The sequence below is a fragment of the Pelophylax lessonae genome (genome assembly GCF_965119305.1).
Source record: "Pelophylax lessonae genome assembly, chromosome: 9".
In the NCBI taxonomy this organism is placed as follows: Eukaryota; Metazoa; Chordata; class Amphibia; order Anura; family Ranidae; genus Pelophylax; species Pelophylax lessonae.
This window is the reverse complement of record NC_138776.1, coordinates 236,171,523-236,191,494: the sequence shown is the minus strand read 5'-3', so window position 1 is coordinate 236,191,494 and position 19,972 is coordinate 236,171,523. Positions and strand designations below refer to the sequence as shown.

Here is a 19,972-nt window from a genome sequence, read left to right as displayed (position 1 = left end):
AGGGAGACAGAGGGTGATTATCATCTGCCAATGACACTTGCCATTGTAGATAAAGTGTAGTCAACATTGGTAAAATTGTGTTACTTGAGCAAAAACATGCACCTCTAACCATAAACATGTTGGTATTGTGAATAGTGTAAAGGGCTGAGAAGAGCTGGCAGGTGTTTATTTGTGTCTATGCCACCTGTGTAGTTATTGATAACATGAACGGCTGCTTGGTATCTTATGGTGTTGTAATTTTCCAGAACATCAACATCTTGGAATCATGGCACGTACCATGGGAAGCCTGTGGTGATGGGCTGTCTGGCGTCACAGGTGTGTATTCAAATGTTTACATTAATGATTTCTGGTTTGTGTAAGTTGGCATAAAATGTGTTATTTCACTCGTGATGTCGAAATTAAATGAAGTTCAGAATGAAGCAAACAGGCATTAAGATGTGATTTTCATAATGAAATGTCTTATCCTTTGTTTTATTTTTCCAGGAGTGGTACTGCTTGCGGGTGTAGGTGGTAGAAACCCACCTTGATGGACTCCACTCATTTTCTTTTGTGGTCAGTGGATATTTGGTAAGGCACATGGCCAATGACCAACATGAACACCCTGGAACTTCGAAAGTGGCTTGGAAGCTGCCCAGCAACCTTGCCATGCCTGTCCCCTATGAGCTGGTAGAGGTGCAGAATGGATTCTGAACTCTGCCGGAAGTTGTGGAAGACATCAGAATCCCGTAGCCATGGAGCAAAGATCGTGGTCTGGCGCTGTAAAGGCACACGGACTGGAGAGTGACAATATTCTTTTGCTGCATCCCTCCTTCTGCTGTCATTCTCAAATAAATAAATACATTAGAATTGAACATGTGTTTTTTTGTTTTGTGTGGGTGCCTACAGACAAAAGGGCCATCCACACTGTAAGATTTAGAGAAGACTTTATCCTTCCGATTGACATTTTCTATGTAGTGCAAGGGCCTGCCTGATTGCATCCAAATTGAAAGTGTTGAGGTTTGAGCTTCTATTATATGGTTTGGTTAAGTCTACAGGAAAAAGTCTAGACAAATTGTTAGTGTATGGCCCATTAAGCTGCCAAGGCCGGAGTTTTGCACTTTGCATGCTGCTTGTACTGGTGATGTGAGGGGTTGTAATGTAGAGTAGGGATGTGACAGTGTTGTGTTGAGGTGTGAGGCAAATGTAGTGTTGGACTATGAGGGCCTGTGTTGTTGAAATATGGAGAGAGTCCAATATCAGACACCTATGTTTATTGGTCAAGAAATTGTAAGAACCATGGTAAATATGTAAAGAATTGCATCTCGATAAAACTAGGACCACACTCATAAAATCAAAATTGTGTTGTTTCCATTGATGTGCTTGAAATTTGGGTAGGACACCCCCCTCCCCCCCCAAATTCAAGATAGTTTAAAAAAACTGTTTAAAAAAATGAGAGTGAAAAGAGATCCCAAGTGTAGTGATGTGATTTGAACCCATGACGTTGTGAACTGCAGTGAAGTTGCAAAGCACTTAGCTATTGTGCAGAATAAAGCTGTATGGTGGAAAAAATGGAGTGTGTTAAGGCTAAAAAGCACATATAGCTAAAGAACTAAACATTGTATGGAATGTGGGAAGAAGACCATGGTAAAATTGTGAGGTTTCATCTTGCCCTGAATTAGGGTAGGGGTTTGGTCACTTGCCTTTGGTACTTTCCTTCATAAGATCGATTCGACACACAGACAAGATCAAAAAAACACTTAAAATGGTGTAAGCTTGCAAGCGCTTCTGAGTGTAACATTATTTAGCAATATATATGATGTAATCCGTTACATTTTAGCAATATAAACAAAAAAAGAAAATAAAAAAAGTAGGTGGAGATGGTAAGCCTCGAACCTACAGCAGAGGGAGATGAATTACAGACATGTGATGTGTGCACTAATCCACTAGCCCACATCGCTATGTGAAACTGCTATAAGCACGAAGACATAAGTTTGCGAATTGGCGAAGCCGCGATCGTAAGTGAATCCCGCTGACGGCGGAATTCATTATTGCTGTTTTACTCGCCAATTCGCCGCAGCGCCAGTTAATTGATTTGAACGCGGCGAAACTGAAACACGTCATAGAGGTTTGAAGCTGCAGTTTCTTTAAATCCGGCCCTAAGTGAGTTTAATTACCACCTTAATCAGCCACAGAACCTGTGTATTTCATATGTGTTCAGTTTTAAAGGGATGAGGTGGCAACCCTATCCGCCGGACCTTCAGAGCGCATGCGCCGCTCGCGTCAGCGGCTGCATGCAGTGCAAATATCTCCTAAACCATGCAGGCTTAGGAGATATTAATTGTACCTACAGGTAAGCCTTATTATAGGCTTACCTGTAGTTAAAAGTCACAAAAAGCGGTATACTACCGCTTTAATTGAACAAGCTGAAGTTAGAAGCTGATTGGCTACCATGCACAGCTGCATCAGATATCACACTCTCCAATTTTAGTAAATCAACCCCATTGGATTGTCAAAAACAATGATTGTTTTTTATTGATATTACAATGCTGATGTTATAAAATGAAAGTGTATGCTGTGACTTCATTTAACTGCTTCTGGACCGCCCGCCGCAGTTATACTGCGGCAGGCAGCCCCTCCGTGCGAACTGTCGTAGGTATACGTCGGTTGCGCGCCTGCAGCTAGGGGGCGAGCGTGCGCCGCCAGCGGCCCACTCCTACCCCCACTCGGCAGCGGGGACTCTGATGCACGGGGCAGGCGGCTCTGATTGCTGCCTGACACCTGCGATCGTTCCCCGCTGAGAGAGAAGGACAGGCAGCTGTTGTAAATGCAGCTGACCGTTCTCTCTGGAATGATCACAGAGTGCCTGTGATCCTTCTATATAGGATCATGGGTCTCTATGATCATTTCACAAGCCCCTCCCCCCCCCACAGTTAGAATCACTCCCCTAGGCTCACACTTAACCCTTTGATGACCCACAGTGTTAACCCCCTTCCCTGCCAGTGTCATTATTACAATAACAGAGCATATGTATAGCACTGATTACTGTAGTAATGTCACTGGTCCCCCCAAAAGTGTCAAAAATGTCAGTTAGGGGTCCGATCTGTCTGTCGCAATGTCGCAGTCCCGCTAAAAATCGCAGATCGCCATCATTACTAGTAATAAAAAAACAATAAAAATGACATAAATCTTTCCCGTAGTTAGTAGACGTGATAACTTTTGCGCAAACCAATCAAAATACGTATATTGTGATTTTTTTTTTACCACAAATATGTAGCAGAAAACAAATTGGCCTAAAATGTTAAAAAATTTAGATTTTTCAATTTTTTGGGGGGAATGTTACATAGCAGCAAGTGAAAATGATTGTTTTTTTTTTCAGATTTGTTGCTGTTTTTTTATTTATAACGCAAAAAATAAAAATCGCACAGGTGATCAAATACCACCAAAAGCTCTGTTTGTGGGAAAAAAAGGACATCAATTTTATTTGGGTACAGCGTCGCACGACCGTTAAATTGTCTGTTAAAGTAACGCAATGCCGAATCGCAAAAAAATGGCCTGGTCATTAAGGGGGCAAATCCTTCCGGTCCAGAAGTGGGTAACTGCTAGTAAGACGCTACAAATTAGCCCGCGCACATTTCCACCACTCAGAACTAAATTTGGCCAGTCATCTCTACTAATAGACTTTCTCTAATGCCTCGTACACACGCAACGATTATCGGCCGACCGATCGTCCGACTTTTGTCCAAGTTGTGTTTTGTTGGTTGGAATGTGCTCTAGACTGCACACGAATTTTCTCGGCCAACAAAAACCAACTTCAGAAGTGATGTCACGTGATGGTTGACTTTCCGTGTGTTTTTTCTTCTCTGAGCATGCCCAGTCTTGCTCATCAGATTTTTGTCGGCCGAAATCTGTACTGACTGACGGAAAATCGGCCGTTGTGTTGACGGCCAACAAAAATTTTATAGCCTGCACACCAGATTTTTTTCGGCCGAAAAGTCGGAGTCGGTTGTCGAAAGCATCATACTAACAAGCCGAAAATCGGCCGATTGGACGTTGGCTGAAAATTCCCGGCCAATAATCGATCCGTGTGTACCGGGCTTAAGGGCTCTTTCACACAGGCGGACCGTTCAGATCCGCCTGTCAGTTTTTTTGGTAGATCTGAACGGTCACCCCATGCATCTCTATGGGGCATCGGATGTCAGCGGAGACGTGTCCTCTGACATCCGATTCGATCCGTCAAATCTGGACGGATGGAAACCCTATTTTCCATCCATTCAGCGGATCGGATGAGAACGGACGGTCCGTTCCCATCCAATTTCCCCATAGAGATGTATGGGGAACTGACAGCTGTGTCTCCGCACGCAGTGCGGAGAACAGCTGTCATCCTCCTGCCGATCCCACGCTGAGATAAACGGAATCCGTCTGACGGATGGGCTGTGTGAAAGCGGCCTTAGGCTCCATTCACACCTGAACGTATCATTTTTAGGCATTTTTTGGGGGCGTTTTTCAGGCGATTTTTGCCGGTGTTTGGAGGCACTCATTGACATCCAACAAAAACGCCTGTAATCTGCCAAAAAAGGAGCTCATGTACTTTTTTGAGCTTCAGGCACCAAAACGCTCAGATGTGAACAGGGGCCATTGAAATGAATGGGATTTTGCTTGTTGGACGTTTTGAGACTTCAGAGATGAGCACGACATGCCTGGACAAAAGACGGCCGATCGTTCGGCCGACGATCAGTACGTGTGTACGGGGCTATACAAATAACTCTGCCGCAGCACCTGTTTGTGTGTTATATTGGATCCCACAGCCCAGTGGAAAGCTCTTCTGCCTTGCAGCACTGGGATCCTCAGTTCAAATCCCGTCTAGGACTCTATCTGCATAGAGTTTGCATATTCCCCCAGTGCTTGTGTGGACTTTCTCCCACCCTACAAAGACCTGCTTTTGTATATCAATTGGTTTTGGTCTAAATTGGTCCTGGTGTGTGATAGGAACCTTAGATTATAAGGTCTTTGAGGATAAGGACTGATGTGAATGTAAAGTGCTGTGTAAATTGATGGTGCTATATTAAAGCCTGTAATAATAAAATAAATCACAACTCAGACATGATAGTCAAAAATTAAAAAAAAAAAAAACATAAAAGGTATTTTAGCAAAAATTACAATGAGCTCTCAGTAGACCTATAATTCTCCCAACAAAAAGGAAATGTTGTAAGGCCACAAAATGAGAAATGTTCCCATAAATGAAGCCAGGGGCGTAACTACAGGGGTTGCAGGGGTTGCAATTGCAACCGGGCCCAATGCTCCAGGAGGCCTTTGCGGCTCCCCTGTACACATGGATAGGAGGGGCGGCGGGGGGCAGCATGTAGAGAAATCACTGTCCTCCTTTTTCCTCCTGTAGCTGCAGCATAGGCGTGCGCAGGGGGTGTGCCGGGTGTGCCTGGGCACACCCTAATCACTACATTCAGTGCTGGTTCCCCCTACTGCCTAGGTTCCCCCGCCTTGTTGCCCCCCCTGCCCTGCAGTACTGTTGGCTTCCCTCCTCTCCTCTCCCCCAGCTGCTGTGGGGGATGTTTCAGTATGGAGAATGGAGGAAGGGGCTAGTAAATATTCAGAGCACTTCCCATTTATTCACTTCCCTGTGCAGCTGAGGCTTTGGGGTGCACACCCTAATGCAATAGGCTATGCACACCTATGAGCTGCAGGAGGAAAATGGAGGTGATTGGTTCCTCTGTATGCTGCCCCCACCACTCCTCCTATCCAGTTCACTTGTGTTCTGCTGTCTCTGGGCCCCTGTGTGCTCCCCCCCCCCCACACTGTGCTCCCATCTCTCTCCTGCCGGCTGCTGCAGGGGATGTGTCACAATAGAGAACCAGGAAGGGGTCGGTAAATATGTAATTTACCGGCTCCTTCCTTTCCTGAATGGACAGAGTCATAGTCAGTGACATTGTAAAAAAATAAAATAAAATGATAAAAAATGATACAATTAAAATACCAAAAATTAAAAACTACTGACACCAGTGGGTGAACTTCCAGGATCCCAAAGGTCACACTTGAGACCGGGTCCTGGCATTCCACCACTGTGGGGAGGCCCTAAGATGGCAGGAAGGGGGCCCACTGCAGAACTTGTGAAAGGGTCCCACTGCGGGACCGTAATAAAGGGCCCTGCATAGAGATTATTAAATGGCCCCAGGATCAGTGGGAAGAGCCCCAGGCTTAAAGGGAAGGACCCCGGCCAGGGGTCCGGGGGGCTCTTCATGGTTTGCATCGGGGCCCTGAAGGTTCTAGTTATGCCTCTGAATGAAGCGAAGGTTCTTCTGTAAATGTTCCATCACGCTCAGTACACTTTCAAGCCTCGTACACACGATCAGATTATCAAACGATCTGTCGTCCGTTTTTTGTTGCATGCTCATATGGAAAGTGAAGAGGATACTTTCATACGAAAATTCTCATACAACAGAATTCAACTCCAGAAGTGATGTCATGTGTTGGATTGTTTTCTATGTGTTCTTTCGTTTCTGAGCATGCCTAGTCTTGCTCTTATGATTTTTTTCGGACTAAAACTTTACTAGTTAAACGAAAATCGGAAGTTGTGTTGACGTATAATAAGAAATGTATTAGCCTGCACATCCAGTTTTTGTCGTCCGAAAATCCGTAATCGGCTGTCGAAAGCACCGTACTAACAATCCGAAAATCGGCAGATCGTTCCTCGAACAAAATTTGACTTCTGATTTTCGTATCGTGTGTACGAGCCTTCACTTGCAGAAACCTGTGAAAAGTCCTATGCAGTACTCAAAAACAGCCACACGGTGTCCCCAGTGCACCGCTGTGGAATTTACTAATCGTTTTAAGCTTAATTTAGACATGGTGGTGGTGGTGGTGGTGGGGGGGGGGATTAAAAATATGTGTTTGAGTTGTGTTTTTTGGCCCCCCTTATGCTGCAATGACACAGGTGTTTACATGCCACTTTATTTACGCGGGGAAAACTATCCAACATATGAAGATCGGCAGGCAGCAAGCCCACACTACCCATTTAACCACTTAGGCCCCTTTCACACTTATGCGACACGATTTTACCGCGATTTTACCGCGATTTTGCCGCGCGATTTTGCTGCGATTTTGAAAGCTATGGCTATGGCTCAAAACACAATCAAATCGTGGCAAAGTAGTGCAGGAACTACTTTGAAGTCGGTGCAACTTCAAAACGCACTGATATGAACGGTATTCATTGGAAATAATGGAGAACGACTTGTCATGCGATTTTGCGGTCCAAAATCGCGGGACAAGTCGCATAAGTGTGAAAGGGGCCTTAAGGACCGCCCGCTGCAGTTATACCGCGGCAGGCAGCGCCTCTTGCGCAAACCGACGTAGCTCTACCTCGGTCGCGCACCTGCAGCTAGGGAGCGAGCGCGCTCCGGCAGCAGGGACTCCGATGCGTGTGTCAAGCGGCTCCGATTGCCGCCTGACACCCGCGATCGCTCCCCGCTGAGAGAGAAGGACGGTCAGCTGTTGTAAACACAGCTGACCGTTCTTCTCTCTGGAATGATCACAGAGCTCCTGTGATCCTTCCATATAGGATTACAGGTCTCTATGGTCATTTCACAAGCCACGCCCCCACAGTTAGAATCACTCCCCTAGGCTCACATTTAACCCCTTGATCACCAATAAAGTTAACCTCTTCCCTGCCAGTGTCATTATTACAGTAACAGTGCATATTTTTAGCACTGATTATTGCAGTAATGTCATTGGTACCCCCAAAAGTGTCAAAAAAGTCAGTCAGGGGTCCGATCTGTCCGCCGCAATGTCGCAGTCGCCGCCATTACTAGTAAAAAAATAAATAAATAATAAAATGACATAAATCTTTCCCGTAGTTAGTAGACGCGATAACCAATCAAAATACGCTTATTGTTATTTTTTTTTACCAAAAATATGTAGCAGAAAACAAATTAGCCTAAAATGTTAAAAAATTCAGATTTTTTATTTTTTTGGGAATGTTATATAGCAGAATGCGAAAAATATTGTTTTTTTTTTTCATAATTGACGCTCTTTTTTATAGCGCAAAAAAATAAAAATCGCACAGGTGATCAAATACCACCAAAAGAAAGCTCTGTTTGTGGGGAAAAAAATACATCAATTTTATTTGGGTACAGCGTCACACGACCGCGCAATTGTCAGTTAAAGTAACGCAGTGCCGAATCGCAAAATATGGCCTGGTCAATAAGGGGGAAAACCTAAAGGCCCGTACACACGTACCGATCGTCGGCATACAAACGTCGGTGGACGAAGGATCTGCCGATTGTACGCGTGTTAGTATGGTGCCTCCGACAGATGTCTGCGCACAATCCGCGGACAAAAGTCTTTCTTGCAAACATGAAAATTTTTGTATGCCGACACCAGAACGGACGATTGTTCGCCTGTCAGTACAGAATTCGGCCGACAGACCGCAGATTTGCAAGACTGGGCATGCTCAGAAAATAGAAAACACAGGGAAAGTTAACCATTACATGACATCACTTCTGCAGTCGGCGGACAAAATTCTTGTGCTGTCCTTGTGCTGTCTTTGCACTTTTCAGCAGACACCGACATCCCGGGGAGAAAAGAGGAACATTTGTATGCCGACCATCGGTACGTGTGTACGGGGCTTTAGGGTCCAGAAGTGGTTAAGCTACTGCCGCCCTCATGTTAACCACTTGCCGACCGCCGCACGACTATCTACGTGGGCGGTCAGCCCCTCACAGGCAAAGTGACGTAGGTCTACGTCGCTCGCCTGTGAGGGTTTAGGGAGCGAGCGCGCGCCGCCGGAGGCGCGCTCCCGCTCCCGCGTGGTCACGGACCCCCCCGCGCGCGTGACCGGCGGACCCGATCGCCGCCGGCCACTCTGCGATCGGCGGGGGAGAGGGAGATAGTCAGGCAGCTTGTGTAAACAAGCTGCCTGTCATTCTCCTCTCTGTATGAGAGCTGATCACATGGATCTACTATGTAGATCCATTGATCACTCCTCATACAGTTGAAGCCACAGCCAATCACAGTTAGAATCACGCCCCTAGGGACACACACAGCCCCTCCCTCTCAAATAAAGTTAACCCCTTCACTACCAGTGCATTTTTACAGTAACAGTGCATATGTATAGCACTGATTACTGTAGAAATGTCACTGGTAACCCCAAAAGTGTCAAAAATGTCAGTCAAGGGTCCGATCTGTCCGCCGCAATGTCGCAGTACCGCAAAAAAAATCGCAGATCGCCGCCATTACGCGTTAAAAAAAAAAACAACAAAAATGACAAAAATCTTTCCCTTTGTTAGTAAACGCAATAACTTTTGCGCAAACCAATCAAAATACGCTTTTTGCGATTTTTTTTACCAAACATAGGTAGCATAAAACAAATTGGCCGAAAATATTAAAAAATTTTGATTTTTACATTTTTTTTTGGGGGAATTTCATATAAAAAAAAGGGAAAAATATTGCTATTTTTGCAAAATTTACGCTCTTTTTTTGTTTATAGCGCGTGATCAAAAAATCGCACAGGTGATCAAATACCACCAAAAGAAAGCTCTGTTTGTGGGAAAAAAAGGACGCCAAATTCGTTTCGGTACAGCGTCGCACGACCGCGCAATTGTCCGTTAAAGTCACGCAGTGCCGAATCGCAAAATGCCCTCTGGTCGTTTAGCAGCCAAATCCTCCGGGGCTTAAGTGGTTAAATGGGCTTCCATTTAGGTGACCACACCCTGCTATTGTATATATGTGCCTGAAGTGGGCGCCACTGCTCCTCTCTCCCCCTCCCAGAATGGTGCCCAAACTGCTGCTGGATGGTGTCTGGTTGTTGGTTCTGGCTGGGTGGCCCCTCTTTGGACTGTGCGGCTACACTTCAGGAATAGAATATTTGTGTGGGAATGAAGGGGTCCAAATTCAGGTGCCTCCAGATTATCTAGGGGCAAACGTGACTTTCCTTGTCCGGGGTAAGTTTTGCTTAATTCCCACCAGGGATAGCAGCTGAAGTTCCAGCTGTAACTCTTTAGCTTTAAAATTGGTCCTTATTTGAGCAAACTTTCGCTTCTTTGTGTAATAATTTGTTTGTTGTCTTTTGTTGTTTTGTATTCCTTGTGATCTTCTATAATGGTAACTATTTATATGTAGTATTGGAGCTTTACCATGCAATATAGTACACAGCAGGCTTGATGATGGATCACAAACTGGCCAATGTTTTTTAACCACTTTCCCACCGGAGGATTTTGCTGTCTTACATCTAGGCCACTTTTTGCGATTCGGCACTGTGCGACTTTAACTGACAATTGCGCGGTCATGCAACGCCGTACCCAAACAAAATTTACGTCCTTTTTTTCCCACAAACAGAGCTTTCTTTTGGTGGTATTTGATCACCTGTACGATTTTTACTTTTTGCGCTATAAACAAAAAAAGCAAAAATTTTGAAAAAATAACAATTTCACATTTTTTTTATATGAAAAAAATGTAAAAATCAAAATCTTTTAACATTTTAGGCCAATTTGTTTTCTGCTACATATGTTTGGTAAAAAATCGCAATAAGCGTATTTTGATTGGTTTGCGCAAAAGTTATTGCATTTACTAACGAAGGAAAAGATTTTTGTAATTTTTGTTGTTGACAATTTTTAAAAAAAAAAGCAATATTTTTTTTTTTACTTTTTGCTATAAAACATTCCCAATAAAAATGTTTTTTTTTTTTTTTAAATTTTTATCAGTTTAGGCCAATTTGTATTCTGCTACATGTTTTTGGTAAAAAAAAAAAAAAAAAAAAAAATCCAAAAAAACGTATTTTAATTGCGCAAAAAGTTATAGCGTTTACAAGCTACGGGATAGACTTTTTGAATCTTTTTTTTTGTTTTTATTAGTAATGGCGGCGATCAGCGTTTTTTAACGGGACAACATTGCGGTGGACCCCTGACATTTTTGGGGACCAGTGACATTAATACAGTAATCAATGCTAAATATGCACTTACTGTAAAAATGACACTGGCAGGGAAGGGGTTAACACTGGGGGTGATCAAAGGGGTTAATGTGTGCCTAAATATGCGTTGGGGGATGGGCTCAGAGAGATCGGGGTTGTGGCTGAGACTCCTGACCTCTCCCTGCCTGTGTGACAGAAGACTCGCCTGCTTTGTTTACATAAGCAGGTGGGTCTTCTGTCAGTTTCTCTGACAATTGCGGGAGGCCGGCAGTAATCGCCGCCAACTACTTTTGCGGGCCGCCTCACACTGTGTCTAAACACAGCTGGAACGCGGCTCCGGCAGCGCGTGCCGCTGAGACTTCGTGCACAATCGCGGAAATTTACGCGATTTTGCGTAGCCAAGCCGCCCTACCGCAGTAAATCTGCGGTGGGCGGTCGGAAAGAGGTTAAGGTTACGCCAGCTTCTAGCTGCAAAAATCAGTGGATTCTTGTGGCTGGAATGACAGGCGCATGTGAACAGAAGTGGTCGGTATGTTGGTATGAATTAACGACTGGCTGCCAACCTTTAAGCATATAACTGTACAGCAAGTGGTTGCCTGCGGTTAGGCTGCATTTTTTTTTTTATTTTTTTTTTTTAGCGTTTTACGTTTTTAACCTGGTGATCTGGCCACAGTAAAACACAGGGGGTATTGGAGTGCCCCCACACTGAATTAAGGGGCACAGGCACACCTTAACCACTTTAAGACCAGATGATTTTCCCCTTTAATGACCAGGCCCATTTTTGCGATTCGGCACTGCGTTACTGTAACGGACAATTGCGCGGTCGTGCGATGCTGTACCCAAATAAAATTGACGTCCTTTTTTCCCCACAAACAGAGCTTTCTTTTGGTGGTATTTGATCACCTGTGCGATTTTTTTTTTTTTTTTTTTTTTTTTTTTTTTTTTTTTTTTTTTTTTTTTTTTTTTTTTTTTTTCGCTATAAACAAAAAAAGTGACAATTTTGCAAAAAAAAACAATATTTTTCACATTCTGCTATGACATTTCCAAGAAAAAAATTAAAAATCAAAATTTTTTAACATTTTAGACCAATTTGTTTTCTGCTACATATTTTTGGTAAAAAAAATCGCAATAAGCGTATTTTGATTGGTTTGCGCTAAAGTTATTGTGTCTACTAACTACGGGAAAGATTTGTCATTTTTTTTTTAACTTGTAATGGCGGCGATCTGCGTTTTTTTTTTTTTGCAGGACTGCGACATTGCGGCGGACAGATCGGACCCCTAACTGATTTTTGACACTTTTGGGGGTACCAGTGACATTACTACAGTAATCAGTGCTATATATATATATATATATATGCACTGTTACTGTTATAATGACGCTGGCAGGGAAGGGGTTAACACTGGGTGATCAAGGGGTTAAATGTAAGCCTAGGGGAGTGATTCTAACTGTGGAGGGGCGTGGCTTGTGTGATGAACAGAGACATGCGATCCTATATAGAAGGATCACATGGTCGCTGTGATCATCCGAGGGAGAAGGACGGACGGCTGTGTTTACATCAGCTGACCGTCCTGTCAGCGGGGCGAGATCGTGGGTGTCATGCAGCAATCGTAGCCGCCTGACACACGCACCAGTTTCCCCGCTGACGATTGGGGGCGGTAGCGCGCTCGCCCCCTAGCTCCTCCCAGGCAAATGACGTACTGATACGTGGTTTTGCCTGGGAGAGCCAGCTTGCCGACTTGTATATATAAAGTATACGGTCGGCAAGTGGTTAAGATTGGGTTCACACTGATGCGATTTGGATGCCAGTTTCCCTGCATCCAATTCGCATGACCGTAGACTGTGCCTGGCTCTCAATGAATCCGGTTCACACATCTCCGGGATGGCTGCAAAGCGGATTGCACAGGGGTCCTGTGTGTCTTTGGTTCGGTTTCAGGTCGGAACTCAGGTGAAAATTCTGGCCTGATTTGAAATGGAGAACAGGGACGCACCGGACTCCCTGCTGTGGGTCGCATGCGAATCAGGCTAAACCTAAGGCTGCGTTCACACTGATGCAAATTAGATGCAGGTTTCTAAGGATCCGGTTCACACCCCTCTGGGGCGGCCGTGGTCCGAATTGCAGAAGGGTCCTGTGCGTCTTCTGGTCCATTTCAGGTGCAAATTCAGCCACAAATTCGGACCTCATTCGCACCTGAAATGGTGAACAGATGCACCCGACCCCCTGCTGTGGAGCTGCTAGTGTGAACTCAGCCTTAGACAGCAGCATTGTTAATCTGGGAGGAGGAGAGTGTCTGCTGAACTAGCAGATTTTGATACACTAACAAACTGAAGCCCAACTCCACCTCACCCTTTATAAGTGTCGGTTCACATATATGCGATGCGGGAACCCTGAGAATCCACTGCAGGTTCCCGCATCACATTTAAATCGCAGGCAGTTTACACTGCCATATGCAAATCATTGGGGGTGTCAATACAAAGTTAACGGCACCCCCAGATCAGTTCGCATATCGCAGTGCGAACTGTTAGTTCGGACAGGAATCGGATCGCATAGGTGTGAACCACCATGCGAGATCTGATTCTGCTGCGGACCCAAAAAAGGGTCCTGTGAGTGTTGTCCGAATGCAATGCAAATTCAGACCTACAATCTGTATGGCTGAATTCACATCGCACAGACATCGCATGTGATTTTCAGAGCAATGCGCTCCGAATCACATGCAATGTCTGTCTTCGCACTGATGTGAACCGGTGCTAAGCAGTTACAGTTTTTCTTCCTTTTGGGATACAGGGTTTACATCTGTAAATAAAAGCAGATCATTGTAAGCACCCCTGTCAGTGGTAAATGGGGTTTGTCTCAACCCTGTAACCGCTACAGCTGCAAGACAGCTTGTTCTGCTGAAAAACACTTACTGGCAGGGCAGCGGTGTATTTTGGGTTTTGTGCTGCCCTAGGCAAGACTAAAATTGGGCACCCCCCCCCCCCCCACACCTATATAAATTTGCCCCACTCCTTTCTTAACGGATGTGGCTCCCTCCAAAATTGAAGGACTAAAAGAGAGGGGGGATGAGGGAGTGAGAGAGAGCGAGAGGGGGGATGAGGGAGCGAGAGAGAGCGAGAGGGGGGATGAGGGAGCGAGAGAGAGCGAGAGGGGGGATGAGGGAGCGAGAGAGAGCGAGAGGGGGGATGAGGGAGCGAGAGAGAGCGAGAGGGGGGATGAGGGAGCGAGAGAGAGCGAGAGGGGGGATGAGGGAGCGAGAGAGAGCGAGAGGGGGGATGAGGGAGCGAGAGAGAGCGAGAGGGGGGATGAGGGAGCGAGAGAGAGCGAGAGGGGGGATGAGGGAGCGAGAGAGAGCGAGAGGGGGGATGAGGGAGCGAGAGAGAGCGAGAGGGGGGATGAGGGAGCGAGAGAGAGCGAGAGGGGGGATGAGGGAGCGAGAGAGAGCGAGAGGGGGGATGAGGGAGCGAGAGAGAGCGAGAGGGGGGATGAGGGAGCGAGAGAGAGCGAGAGGGGGGGATGAGAGAGCGAGAGGGGGGGATGAGAGAGCGAGAGGGGGGGATGAGAGAGCGAGAGGGGGGGATGAGAGAGCGAGAGGGGGGGATGAGAGAGCGAGAGGGGGGGATGAGAGAGCGAGAGGGGGGGATGAGAGAGCGAGAGGGGGGGATGAGAGAGCGAGAGGGGGGGATGAGAGAGCGAGAGAGAGAGAGGGGGGGGGATGAGAGAGAGGGGGGGGGGGGATGAGAGAGGGGGGGGATGAGAGAGGGGGGTGAGAGGGAGGATAAGAGCGAGAGCGAGAGGGGGGGATGAGAGAGCGAGAGGGGGGATGAGAGAGCGAGAGGGGGGGATGAGAGAGCGAGAGGGGGGGATGAGAGAGCGAGAGGGGGGGATGAGAGAGCGAGAGGGGGGGATGAGAGAGCGAGAGGGGGGATGAGAGAGCAAGAGAGAGAGAGAGGGGGGGGATGAGAGAGGGGGGGGGATGAGAGAGGGGGGGGGATGAGAGAGAGAGAGGGGGGGGATGAGAGAGGGGGGTGAGAGGGAGGATAAGAGCGAGAGAGAGAGGGGGGGTGAGAGAGAGGGGGGAATGAGAGAGGCCGCTCTAGCAACCAGTGGCCAATAGAGTCTCGGGTGGGGGGGGGCAGCTTTTTTGCTGCCCCCTGCAAAGTGCCACCCTAGGCCTGGGCCTTGTTGGCCTAGGCCAAAATACAGCCCTGTGGCAGGGTCCCCACCGCCATATCCACCGCCACCTTAACCTCCTACTCCATTTGGGCCTCGTCCTCCTACATCATTCAAGATGATTATTTCTTATTTTTCTGTTTTTTGTTTTTAAGTTATTTCCCTATCCACATTTGTTTGCAGAACACTTGCCATGCTCTTAAGATGAGTTTGCTGCCATTTTCAGCCCTCTAGCCCTTTCCATGTTTGTTTTAGAGGTATTTTAGTGCTCAAAAGTTCGGGTTTCCATTGACTTCAATGGGGTTCGGGATCAGGGCAAAGTTCCCAGACTTTTTTTTCCAAGTTTGGTCGAACCCGCTGAACCTGAACATCCAGGTGTTCGCTCAACTCTTAAGTCACCACGAAAAAGCCTTTAAAAAAAACAAAACCTAGGGGGGCGTGACTGACTTCCTGTGTTAGAGGGTGGCTACGTTGGTTCTCCATGGTCTCACTTTATGTAGGACCATAACCACACCTCTCTAGCTTCTCACGGGCCTGCACAAAAACAGCTTCTAAGGGAGATATCCTCACCGTTGGATAAGCAAATCCCGCAACACCCGCTCGCAGAAGTAGGGTGGGGTCCTCTGGACAATCTCAATCGGGACCACCAATACACAATTATTTCGAGCAGCTCGCTGGCCCGTTACTGCGGGAGGCAACCAATATGGCACCGCAGCGCTCTGCCCAGAACTCTCCCATCCCTCCTGGGCTTCCAGGATTGCAAGAAGCTGCTACACTTGCTCTTCGGGAGAGCTCCCCTGGTGGGATGATGGCACGCAGCAAGCCTGGGCCTCTCACCCCTGCTCAGGCTGCTCCTCCACCGCTCCGTTCACGCACGCTGGCCAACGTGGAGCAGGCCTCACCATCTTGCTGAGAGGTATGGGAAGTGCTACTTATCTGTCCACAGGTGAGCCTACCTCCATCCCCACCATTATCCAGGGGACATGACAATGACTCACTCTTTACTGGGCACACCTCCAGCATTCCAAAATTGGGGCCTATCTCCCTCCCACTAAGGCCGCTCTCAATCTATGCCGAGGCTGCGGCCTACTCAATCTACTACTGTAATGGTGGTCTCTGTCCCTACCTCATCAAAGCCACAGAGGGAACACTGCTCGAGGGACCTCCAGTAGCACTGGCAGATGCCTTCATGATCTCCCCCGGCCTACTACAAACCCAGGAACCTCACAGCCAAAGACCCCACAATCGGATGATCAAAGGGACTGGTATGAACCCTGGGAACCACTGCCTAATGCCTCGTACACACGCATCGATTATTGGCTGTGAATTTTCGGCCAACGTCCGATCGGCCGATTTTCGGCTTGTTAGTATGATGCTTTCGACAACCGACTCCGACTTTTCGGCCGAATAAAATCTGGTGTGCAGGCTATAAAATTTTTGTTGGCCGTCAACACAACGGCCGATTTTCCCTCAGTCAGTACAGATTTCGGCAGACAAAAATCTGATGAGCAAGACTGGGCATGCTCAGAGAAGAAAAAACACACGGAAAGTAAACCAGCACATGACATCACTTCTGAAGTAGATTTTTGTTGGCCGAGAAAATTAGTGTGCAGTCTAGAGCACATTCCAACCAACAAAAGACGTTGCGTGTGTACGAGGCATAAGGCCATAGACCTCCCTCGTGCTCTCCTAAAGGCCCGTACACACTTGATGGAAATTGGACGAAATATCCTCCGATTTTTCTCTCTTGCTCAGCGATCATTACCGTTTTTAGTTGACAGGGCATAAATGTTCACGAAATTTCTCGTCCTTTTTTTTTTTTTTTTTGGGACATTTGTTCCCAGACTTCCGGGTTGTCAGCAACTTCAGATCATGCGTGGTCTTTCGTATCCGATTTTTCACGGACGTACTGCATACACATTAAACAAAAGTTGGTCGTCTGGGGACAGACGATAAAAATTTTGGTGTTTGTCCCTCAGTTTTTTTCGTTGAAAATGTCGGCATCAGCTGCTGAAAGTTGTGTGTACACACTAGCCGAAAATCAGACGATTTTACCTCGGACAGCAATTTTCGGCAGATTTTCTACTAGTGTGTACCCCACTTAAGATCCCCCTCCATCCTCACAGCAGACCAATTGATGTCATGGCGTGAGCAGCTTCACTTCCTACCCACTAAAGAGGACTTTAAATTGCTGATAACAGAAGTGAGGGAGACTGTCGGGCCGAGATTAAAACCCTGTAGGCTGACTTTCATCATCTAGCCTAACAGGTGGACATAAGGGAGGATTTGCAAACTACAAAAATTACTATTCACAAAGTTCAGTCACAATACAGTTGACCGTTACATTCTTCGGGATATGCAGTGGCATCTGGAAGACCTGGACAATTGCAATCGCCGCAATAACATCAGAGCCCGAGGCCTTCCGGAGGCGAAAGAGCCCGAGGACTTGCGTAAAGTTCTCCAAACCATATACAACACTCTTAGGTGCACCAGTTTCTAAGCACATTGAACTGGACAGAGCACATTGAGCTTTGAAACCTACAGGCCCACCGTCCAACCCTAAAGATGTCATTTGTAGGGTCCACTCATACACCTAAACCCCTTAGCGCCAACGGAACCAAATATGCGGCCTTGGCTTTAAGGGGTTATATTGGGGTGATGTCTGCAGCTAGAGGCATCTTCCCGGTACTGTTTGGAACGGACGGTCAGCTTTCTTGTAATGACTGATGTGGCTGAGCAGCCACTCGGCTGTCATTACAAGGAGCGGAAGTGGGCGGCCCGTCCGGGTCTCCCGTCCCACAGGGAGACCCGAGCCACCAGCCGGCACATTCGCCTGCTGGTTGGAGTCCTAAACGAAGCCAAATTCGGCTCTGATCGGGTCTCCGATGTAAAAACCCAGAAGTGATGTCATGACTAGGGATGATCGAACTTTTCAAAAGTTAGGTTCGGCCAGAACATCCGAACTTCCCGAAAGTTCGGCCCGGATTTCAGAACCCCATTGAAATCAATAGGACCCGAACTTCGGTAATCAAACACCATTTTGAAGCCCTAAAATCCAATAAATGCCCCTAAAAAGGGCCTAGGGTTCTGGTTCATGCCCCAGGGACTATTAATCACACAAAAGAAAAAGTTCTTAAAAATTGTCATTTTTGATAGAGCCAATTATTAAAAAAAAAATAGATTTTTTGAATTTAGTATCTGGGGGGTCTAAAAGGTGTACCTGTGAAGTTTCAGCTCTGTAGCATGTCCAGAACCATAAAAAAAAAAAGATTGTTTGTACTTTGTCACTTAGAAGTTAGAACACAGGTTGTTGGCTTCTCGCTTTTCACACATTGCCGGTTTAATAGCAGGCGTTTTTTGGGTTCTTTGGAGGCAGGAAAAACATCTGAACTTGTGTATACGGGTTTATATACCACTATACACAAGTTCAGATGTTTTGCCTGCCTCTAAAGAACCCAAAAAAATGCCCAAAAAAATGCCTGCTACTAAACCGGCAAGGTGTGAAAAGAACGAAGCCATATTACAGATCTATACTTGCACTAATACAAACAATCTTTTTTTTTTTTTTTTTTTTTTTTTTTTAATAGTTCTGGACATGCTACAGAGCTGAAACTTCACAGGTACACTTTTTAGACCCCCCCCCCCCCCCCCAGATACTAAATCCAAAGACCTTTTTATTTTTTAATTTTTTTTCAATAATTGGCTCTCTATCTAAAATCTATCAAAAATGACAATTTTTTTTTTTTGTGTGATTTTTTTGTCTGGGGGGTCTAAAAGGTGAACCTGTGAAGTTTCAGCTCTGTAGCATGTCCAGAACCATTAAAAAAAAAAGATTGTTTGTATTTTGTCACTTAGAACACAGGTTGTTGGCTTCTCGCTTTTCACACCTTGCCAGTTTAGTAGCAGGCGTTTTTTGGGCATTTTTTGGGGTTCTTTAGAGGCAGGCAAAACATCTGAACTTGTGTATATTGGTATATATACCTGTATACACAAGTTCAGATGTTTTGCCTGCCTCCAAAAACCCCAAAAAAATGCCTGCAACACACCTGGGCTTTTTTTTTTTTTTTTTTTTTGACGCTAGTGTTTTTTGGGCATTTTTTGGGGTTCTTTGGAGGCAGGCAAAACATCTGAACTTGTGTATAGTGGTGTATATACACACATATATGTATATACACACCTAGACATATATAGGTGTGATAGGAGCGTAACTATATTGGTGTTAATTATTTCTTTAACGCAAGTAGTTTTTTCTGCTCCTTTCACACCTATATATGTGCAGGTGTATATATACATACATGGGTGTGTATATATACCCCCTATACACATGTTCAGATGTCATGTCTGACTCCAAACATGTGCTCAAAAAATCACTAGCAATGCCTGCAGCCAAAAAGAATGCTGGCGGCGGCGAAGCCATATTACAGAAGCGAAAGTGACTTGAGAGAAACTAGCTTTTCTCTATAGCGGTCACCCTGCTATGGAAGGGTTTGGTCACCCTGCCATAGCAGTCACTGTCAGTTAACCCTACACTACACTACGGTCCCCTTACACTTAACACTTTCCCTACAGAAACTGAATAAATTAAAGCTAACTAAAGTGTAAGGCTCCATGTACACGGGACGTTGTTAAAAGTCCCTTTGAATGCTGAAATTTTTAGGACGTTTGAAACGTCCGTTCGGTCGCGTTTGTACCCGCGTTTAGCGGGCGTTTAGCGGGCGTTTAGCAGCGTTTGCGGTCGTTTGCGTTTAGAACCGTTCCTAGAGGTAAAAAAAAATGATTCCCCTTTAAAATGGAAAAACGAGAACGCTAAACGCGGGTCATCGCGTTCGGACGCGTTTGGACGCGTTCAGACGCGTTCAGACGCGTTTGTGCGTTTGAAACGCCGGGAAACACACGTTCGAACGCAAATAATT

The 19,972-nt window shown here is 46.1% G+C and overlaps 1 protein-coding gene across 1 annotated transcript in view; it reads left to right on the top strand.

The window, feature by feature from the left end:
* Positions 1 to 9,757: 9,757 nt before the first annotated feature.
* The window catches only part of LOC309564537 (zona pellucida sperm-binding protein 4-like), a gene marked incomplete at its 5' end in the record, with an annotated part of 61,244 nt that continues 51,029 nt past the window's right edge, over positions 9,758 to 19,972 (top strand). The window contains one exon of the mRNA XM_082269178.1: positions 9,758 to 9,929. Within this exon, the coding sequence (XP_082125304.1) occupies positions 9,758 to 9,929 (172 nt within the window). The remainder of the gene's footprint in view (positions 9,930 to 19,972) is intronic.